Here is a 9,414-nt window from a genome sequence, read left to right on the forward strand (position 1 = left end):
AGATAATTACTGGTACTGTTACTACTGTACCGTCTAAGAACTCGGATGGCTATACACAGGCAGGGCCTGAAACACACAACTCGTTTATCCACCCAGTGCATAACCACCCAGTTTATCTATTGATAACCCCTATTAGAACGGAATGAATGAATTCGGACTGCCTTAGCCCCTATGTGCTATGGACTATGTGCTTTTTCACCACTGCACTTTCATAACAATCCTACGGCTTTCACTACTACATAATATTTAGTTTAAATTCTCAGAGTAGATATGAAGACATTCATGAACATTTTTCTCTCCAAATTGTTACATCATAGCCTATTTCCAACATGCTAGTAGAAAGTATTCATCACACAGTATCATGATTACTGTGACATATTACACACTAAGTATTATAAGGGAAGATAGTGGTACAGCGAATGCGATTATGGGAGAAACCTTGCCCTTACGACTTACCTAGATAAACAGATTATTACATGAAATCACACAAAAACTAGATTTATGATAACAACACACTCCTTAGAGGGTCCTCGGGACCTACGAGATATTTCTTGCCTTCTCAACCTTGACCCCCTTCATGGGTTTATCTCTAAAAGAAGACTATATATTCCCCTGGCCATCCACAGGGATAACCCTGAATCGAAAATCATGGCCGAAAGTATGTGCATAGATTGGCTATAGTAATAATTTCATCAAATAAAACTAAAGATCAATCAACTCAATATTATTATTAATAATTTATTATTACATAATACTACGTAATATACGTGTAATACTACATAATATACGTGTAAATCCGAATTTACGTGGGGTAATAATCTCATTTGTGGGCGTAGGTTTGTTTTTTCCGGCATTGTTTCTTATTTCCCTTGGCAGGTTTTGAAATCACTCACCATGCAGCAATCAGTCCGGATCTTGGTGATCTTAGGCAATTTCCCCTATTTGCACTGTGCAATGTAGACACCAATAATGTGTAACGTTGAAAATGTTATTAGTTCCCGTTATTAGTTAGTACACAAGATACGAGGGAAAGAAAATTGCCTATATGTGCTCCAATACAATATTCACAGGGCAGGAACTAGGGTATAGAAACGGGCTTATTGAGGGCAGTTGTAAAATTCTTACATTTTAAATTAAATTGCACGACCGCATAACAGCTTGTAGGACCGTACACGTTAAGGGCATGCATGCAGTACTCGTGTGTAGTGTGTACCGCCAGGACTTCATTAACACGTTCATGTACTCCCGAAACTATATTTCCCCGCACAGTTTTACGTAAACGTCGCCGTAGTCGCGCTGAGAGGGTCTATGTCCCCCAGGGTACTGCCGGAACGTACCCTGGGTACCCTGGTACTATATAATATGCCGGACCGTACCTCACCTACTCCACTAACGAGTCTAGGCCTACTCCCTAACCCTACCCCTAACCCTAACCATAACCCTAACCCTAACCATATCAAATAGTTACCAGGGTACGTTCCGACAGTACCCTGGGGGACATAGACCCTATGAGCCGTAGTCGCAGCCACATACAGCCTAACAAGCAATTCAGTTCCCGCTGTCCGTGGCCAATAACAAGGGTCCGTACTAGGACATCACATCGCCCGCAGTTGCTAAGAGCTGCGAGCACTTGTCTAGGGCACTCGATTCAACACTGGCTAATCGATCAGATTGTTTATATGGCCGATGAAGGACACTCGTAGGGGGACATCTGGGCACGGGAGGTGTGTGTGTGCACCAACCACCACCACGGTTATCTTCACCCCCGACCCCGGCCTGCCACATCACAGCGTGGTCGCGCCACGCATTGGCAGCATTTTTTCAATGTGGGTCAGTATTCTCAAAACCAGTTTCGCCATCTCCAACCATAAAGCTAGGCAGCAATTTATTTCGCGCGGATTGTGCGCCTGTCACGGCCAGCTATTCGCGTGAATTTTCACTTTCGGTGCGCGCATGCGCAACGACCGCTAGCGCATACATGTAGGCACCCATCGCTGCCGCTGCTGCTGCTGCTGCTACTGCTACTGCTGCTGCCTGCCTCGTGGCTGCAATGCAAGCGCGCACTCGCACGCACCCACTACGGCGGCCAACCAGTGCCTATACCGAATCCCCCGAGGGGCTGTTTATAATGACCATAAGCTCTCCCGTCCACGGCCATTTGTGAGGCGGATAGTAAACAGTAATATCTATTGGACGCACACAGCTGCTTATCTCCCAGTGGCTGAGAAAATGAACTGCTGCAAGAAGAGGCTGAGCGGCAAAGGCCTTCGATTGTTCGGTAGTACGAGGCAGGCGTAAGATCGCATCACCTACTAGTAGCTACTACTAGTCTTCACCAACTACTACAACTTTTGAACAAGGGAGTCCGTTAGACTCCCTGACCTCAAAAAGAGAGAGTCTGCAGCAAAATGAGGGAGTCCGCAGTCTGAAGTTCAAAACTAAAGATAAAACAATAACGTGTGTGCTTATTTTGAAGATTCATGCGGTTGCACGTCTGCCAAATTTTCTTTGAACATTAGCTGAAAAAATACATAATTCCGCGAGGCCGTGCTCTGGAACGAACTAGTTAGTATAGCAGAATTTCCAGGGAGTCACACGGACTCCTGCATATATGTAAAATCAGGGAGTACGGCAGTAAATGAGGGAGTATTTGACTTCGGACTCACACCGTTAATTTCTCACCCTGTCAGGGTGATGCTGATGTGGTGGTGGACAACCGCGGAGGCATCGAGCGAGACGCAGCCCACCGCATCTCGGCCAAGACCCAACAACGCTAAACAATTCCGAAAATTCCTTTGATATTTGGCCTGAGAGTACGTGATATGTCATCAAACACTACATCTACAAATAAACGCTATTCGTTGTTGGTATCTGATATTTTTGTAGCAGTTTTGAGATTCGACAGACATTCGTACCTGCAGGGCCGGGACAGCAACATTAATGCACGCCTATATTATAGCAGATTTATAATATGGAAGCCCCAAGTCTCTGCACTAATGTGATTTGAGACTTAATCCCGAGACATAAAATCGACTAGTCTAGTATAGAAAAGTATCGAAGTACTAGTCATAAAATCGACTAGTACAGAATAGTATCGAAGTAGTCTAGTATCGAATCGACTTAGTCTGTAAATATTCCAATGTGACTTAACTATACTAGGTTTTCTATATGATACTAATCTAGTTATGAAAGCACGGTCGTATAAAGTATTTCTGCTCTAATGCACACGCTATGTGCACCTAAGACATGCAGGTATGTAATATTCGTTCAAGCCCCTACTCGTATCTGCCAAATATACAACTGATACAGCTAGTCACAGGGAAGAAGTCATCATAATAGTGAGGCTAGCCTAACGTCGACAATAGTAGGAATCACTCTACCACTGACTCGCCAAAATAGCCAATTGCCACACTTTTTTTTATCCTGGCTATAAAACATAAGACTGGCTATTTTTTTGGCTAAACGTGACCAAACTGGGTAATTGGCAACTCACAGCAAGCAAAGGTCCATATTTGAAACATACAGACACAAAATGAGTAAAATCGACAATCTATTAATTGTTTTGATTCCCTATATTTTGTTCAAGAAGGTAATTTAGAATAAAGATTGGCTATGTTTTTCGCTAGATACTCTTCAATTTCCCCGAGTAACGCCTGCAATAGGAATGCATAACATAAGGCATATCAATTACCTGGCCCACCTCGTAGCAGGTATACCCAGCAGTAGTTACCAAACAGCAGAGCTCTGTGTAAAGTGTGCATAACATGAATTTACACTTCTGGTCTAAAATTAAAGCCCCTCTACGCATGCCGATACGTAACTGTTCTATAATGTTCTGCACTGAAGCAGATACGGGGGTGCGAGCTTCTCAGCAAGTTGGCCTTCGAATTCTACGTTTGTTTCTATTTCTGTTTGTGAAGGTTTGCTACAGCACGCACGGGCGTTTTTTTGTATTTCTACTGTGAATTAAAATCAAGTGTTTCTCAAAAAAACGTGCTTACGTTTAACGTAAACGTTTTTTGAAACACTTGATTTTATTTTAATGCTGAGGAACACAGAAAAGCAATATATAGGAAGTGTAGAGCTGAGCTGGTGATTTATGCTATGCTATCACGCTCCATTCGTTAGCATGTTATGACAAGAGGATCGGAAAATGTACGACAACTGATGACCGGGGGCATGGTAGTACGTGCTTCCAGACCTACATTCAATTGCTGTGTGTCATCAATAATAACACACGTAAGTTTATATATGAATGAACGCACACAACGCACGTACTACGGGATTACCTTGTAGTAGCTTAACAGAAACATAGAATAAAGGGCTTAACATACGTAGTAACATACGTAGTACATATGTAGTAACAGTACGTAAACATAGAACATTAGAACATTTTCAAATTTTCAAATTTTGCCACATTTCAAATTCAATCGATTGTTTATTATACAAATGCTAAACACCTAGGCAGATCAATAAACTAGTTGGACTAATATTAAATATACAAAACAGGTGATTGTTGCAATAACCTTAACCCTAAAGATATTAGCTTCAACGCACTTTCTTTGTAGCTGTTATATTAGCTGCTTTCTCACCACGGCAATCCTGTCTATAATGAACACACCGACCAAAGATAGTCTGGTTCCTGGATGCCAGCCTGCACGCGATAGTCTATGCAAACCCCTAAGCCGCCACCGCAACTAAAAAAGCCCTGCCAACTTACATCGGTCCAATAAGTGGTTCTTCAGTTTGTGGAAAGGAAACACTCGTGGCGGTATACACTAGACGCAAACCGTTTTTAATTTGCTTCCTCGTCAAGACAATCAACAAGAGAGGGCCGTGTACGAGTACTGGGCATTAGTACAAACATGCGGGGAAGGAGCGTAAGAACGAGAGAGAGAGCGGAGAGAGAGGGGCGAGAGATATACGTGCACCGCCTGTACAACTTCCTCGGCAGCCATGATTGTGTTACAGTGACCTACTTTCTCCTGAAACGAATAGAGCTGCCCATACTGGCTACCCACTAAAAATAGGTGCAAATTTGCCTGGGAGTTCCAATGTCCAAGGCCTCCTTGGCATTGGTAAACTGAATTTACACGTGCACCCGCCGCTGCAACGTGGCGTAAGAGTCAGCTAGAGGTGCCGGCAAGGCAGTCAATTCTTATCAAAATTTTTCTCTTCGTGACGAGTGGTCAATTTACATTCAGTCAGCAGAGTTCTATGTAAACGATCACACGCGTGTCTATCTTTGCTTTGCAAACAACAACTGGCCTAGTGGACTTTCAGTGTATAACTTTGGTATGTTAGCTTTTGCATCCTGATACCAGGAAGCATTCTATAACATATATATATAACTAGATCGGCCCATATGTACGGCAAATATTTCCTATCAATCACTATATATGTTAATCCAATGCCTGTCCAAATGGGAAATACAAACCAAACAGAACTTTAAGGATTTTTTATAAGAAGTAATCATAATCTTAGTAGCTTATATCTGATCCTAGGCAACCCACCTTCCTAATTTTAATTTGCATAAAGTTTTTTTGCTGGATTTGGAGACAGCTCCTGCCTCACGTCAGTAAAAACACATTTCTCACTTACCGTGTGTTACTCTTCCTTGCAAGACCACCCATTCCTCTTCATAGCTGACATTGTAGCTGAAGCCTCACTGAAAATCAAGACAAAGCCATTACTATAAAGCAAAATTGCACATCGCATGCAAAACAAGGTATCGGACTCACAGTACCTGCCACATAAACAAATATCAGAAGTCAAAAGCCTAAGAGTAATAAAAAAGGCATTTTGAATCGTACTCGTCAAAAAATTCTCTGCTCGTGAAAACACAGTTTACAACACACACCTATCAACCAACGCTCTCAAATGTTATGATATGGGTTGCAGCAACAACACCATTTTTTAGGACCAGCCTAGAATTTTCTTTAAAAAAATTCTGCAGCAAGTGTGCGAATGTGGGTACTTATGTGAATGCAAACGCGTGCGAGCATGCTCGTGTGTGTGCGTGCGCGCGCGCGTGCAGTGCAATACAACACTAGACTCACGTTGATTGACATGAACACGTTTTTTTCAAACAGATTGATGAGTAATGGATAGCTGGAAATGTCAGCTGAGGCACAGAAACATGGATAGGAACAACCATACGTGCCGTGAACCATCTCAACCTAACTAGGGTTTCACACACACACAAAAACTTTAAACTAATGACACATGTAGATGGGGTATTATTGACTGGGTTACGCGGCTGCCTGGCATACGTAGAGGTCAATAAACCACGAGCAAGATTTTAAACGATCCCGTGACGTCTAGACGGTGTGGCTGTGAATTTCAATTTGCAGAAACCATTCAAGCTTTTAATAGCGATAATAACTAACACTCGTGGTACCTAGCCTCTTCTATTACCCTTGTTTAATTAGTTTAACATGATAAAGGATACACATTGCGGCTATATCATCCGAATTTCATTTATATGACATCATAAACCCATATATATCCGTTTTGTGTCGTTAACCTTATGCACCGCGCTGTACAAATATGTACACATATCTGCGTATATTTAAACTTGCACATACTCAGTGTTGGAAACAGCAGCACGCCTTTCCCCACGCCCAGCACTGGCAATTTTTAAGCAGGACTCGCTATAGCTTTTTGTAGATTTTTACTATATAGGTTCCATAGTAAAAATAATAAATTTCGAAATCAGGACTGGATGGGGTTTCAGACTTATTACCCAGCCTGCCAAACTGCATTCAGTCTATTTTCACCCACAGCATTAGCAAGTAGCTACTGTGGTTATTGATTTATAGATGTTGATACAAATGATTCAATATAATGATAAGTACGTCAATTCTATCTATGTGTGTACAGTGTGGCCATATAGAGGTAGGAACAAGGTAGACGGTCTGTAAACATCATTTTATTTTGATCTCTACACAAGCGCATGCACGCTTTTACTAATAAGTACCCCGAAAAGGTTTCACTGTTTGTAGTTGTGGTCGTTGTTGTCATTGTTGTTGTTGTTGTTGTTGCTGCTGTTATTTGTGTTGTTGTTGTTGGTGGTGGTGGTGGTAGTAGTGTTGGTGGTGGTGGTGGTAGTGTTGGTGGTGGTGGTAGTGCTATTATTATTGTTGTTGTTGTTGTTGTTGTTGTTACTGCTACTGCTGCTGTTGTTGTTGTTGTTGTTGTCTTGTCTCTTTCTTCTCTTCAGTTTAACGCGCAGTGGTCACAATTTTAAGACTATATTGCCTCATAACTCGGAGTACATCACTACTGATACATGTTTTTTGGTCATCACCATCATCAACCAGTATTTACTGTCCAGTGATACGTCACCAACACTCGTGCACCTGCTTGCCACCAGCACACGCTCTTGGCGATTGACGCCCACAATAATGAATAAAATACGTACACAACACGAGTACTAGAGCTTACCTAGGCTATCTCGCCGATCAATAACGAACCTGTAACTTGGAAGCTGCCAGGTGGGGTGACTCACTGAGATAAACACATACACACATATGCCAACTACTGCGCAAAACGTCGTGTTGTTCGTGAGAGAAAGCACGCGTGAAGGGTTTACAAACACACCGCGCACGCACGCACGCACGCGCGCACGTATTCGGCAATCGCCGTGCACAGGCGAGGTTAGGTCGACTCACACTTGCACGGGTCGTGGCCGACAGACGAACGATTCCATCATTGTTACGAAGCGGCGGCGGCGGAGGCACACTCGCCGTAATCACACATCATCCTTACACACGCCTTAGTTGCTCCCACGCATACATGCGGGGAGACCGCGCGCACGCACACGTAAACACACACACGGACGCTGGTGGCAAGTAGACACCGCGAAGGCAACCTCACTGAAGCTAATTTCACTGAAGCCAATCCCAATCGCGGCGACGAGCCAACGCGAAATGTAAAGACAGTAGTCTCAGTCGCAGGCCAACACCCGCACGCACGCACGCACACGTAGACACGACCACCGCTGTTACCGTGCGCGAGTGAGTCTGTGTGAGAAACAGCACGGTCACGCGTCAGAGAGCCGCCGAGCCACTAGCCAAGCAGCGCAGCCAATGCAAAGCAAGCAAAGCGACAACAGCAGCAGCAGCAGCCGCCGCCATGTGCATTCCTCCACTTTCACTGCTACCCTGCGAAGCGGGGTTCGTCGTTCCCTCGCACCAGCGCGATCGACGCGGCGCGCGGCGCGCAGGGTGAGGGAATTTTACTCGTACCCTGTGTGTGCAACGACACCCACACGGGCGCGCCTCCTGAGAAGCAGCCACTGAGCTGTACATATAATGAAGTAGGGGGTATTATTATATGTTATTATTATGTAATAATTATTCAAAACGGATTATATAATAATAGAATGAATGTTATTATATGCAGCTCGATGAAAGCAGCTAGCTCTCTCACACCGGATCGGCATGGTGGGTGGGGTGCGGATGGGTGGGGCGAGAACTACCTAACCCAGTAGTTCTTAACCTTTTTTGAGTCATGGACCACTTTGAGAATTTGGTGAAATCTACGGACCCCCTCCCCAGAAAAAAAATGCACACGAGCACATAAACACGCAATTTTGCATGCGCCTGGTTCACGGGCCCCCTGAAGCCCATCCACGGACCCCAGAGGTCGGTCCATCGACCACAGGTTACGAACCCCTGACCTAACCCGTGCCCTCTCGTAGCTACGCAAACACTCTCTCCGGAAGACTTCACGCCCACTACTCTATCTGTTCGATGCAGATTCACATCGATACTACCTTGATACTACCTTGATACACTCCTGATACTACACATATGCGAAGACAACGATAACGCAGACCATGCTAAAAAAATTGACAAGGTCAGAAACAATAACACAAAAATAACTCGGTGTCTTAATTGATCTCAGGCTCTGCTAGACGTTATTCAATAATCACTAGTGCAGTTCCATTTAAAACACCCCCACGTTTCCGTGAACCTACACAGTGTGTAGCACGCGCTTTGTTAGAAACAATATATAATCAGGAGCTAATAATGACTGACAGGTCATTATTAGCTCCTGATATAATGTAACCCAACAAGAGTAGCCCTACTCTTGTTGGGTAATACATTATTGTATCTAGCGCTTTGCGTACTATCACTTCAGCTTCAGGCTTGCAACCAGCTACATGTATAGTAAGTAGTGCGTGTGACATACAACTAGTGTTGACTACGTAAGCGTTACTAGTAAACGAGTAAGCCGTCAAGATGGTACCTTCTCAACGCGACCCATGCTGAAGGGGTCGTTGTCGTATATGTAGTACCTGAGGTGTCGGCGAGTATGTCGCCTACGCCTACTCCCTAACCCTAACCCTAACACCCTAACCCTAACACCCTAACTCTAACCCTAACAAATAGTTACCTCGGGTACATA

General features: G+C 43.9%; 1 protein-coding gene across 1 annotated transcript in view; it reads right to left on the reverse strand.

The window, feature by feature from the left end:
• LOC106806879 (solute carrier organic anion transporter family member 3A1-like) overlaps positions 1–8,122 on the reverse strand; it is a 41,192-nt gene extending 33,070 nt beyond the window's left edge. The window contains exons 1-2 of the mRNA XM_014809018.1: positions 7,447–8,122; positions 5,602–5,668 (exon numbers count right to left, since the gene is read on the reverse strand). Coding sequence (XP_014664504.1) covers positions 5,602–5,633 — 32 coding nt within the window. The 5' untranslated portion in view covers positions 5,634–5,668; positions 7,447–8,122. The remainder of the gene's footprint in view (positions 1–5,601; positions 5,669–7,446) is intronic.
• Positions 8,123–9,414: the final 1,292 nt, after the last annotated feature.

Source organism: Priapulus caudatus, unplaced genomic scaffold, assembly GCF_000485595.1.
Source record: "Priapulus caudatus unplaced genomic scaffold, Priapulus_caudatus-5.0.1 Scaffold184, whole genome shotgun sequence".
NCBI classification, from domain to species: Eukaryota; Metazoa; Priapulida; class Priapulimorpha; order Priapulimorphida; family Priapulidae; genus Priapulus; species Priapulus caudatus.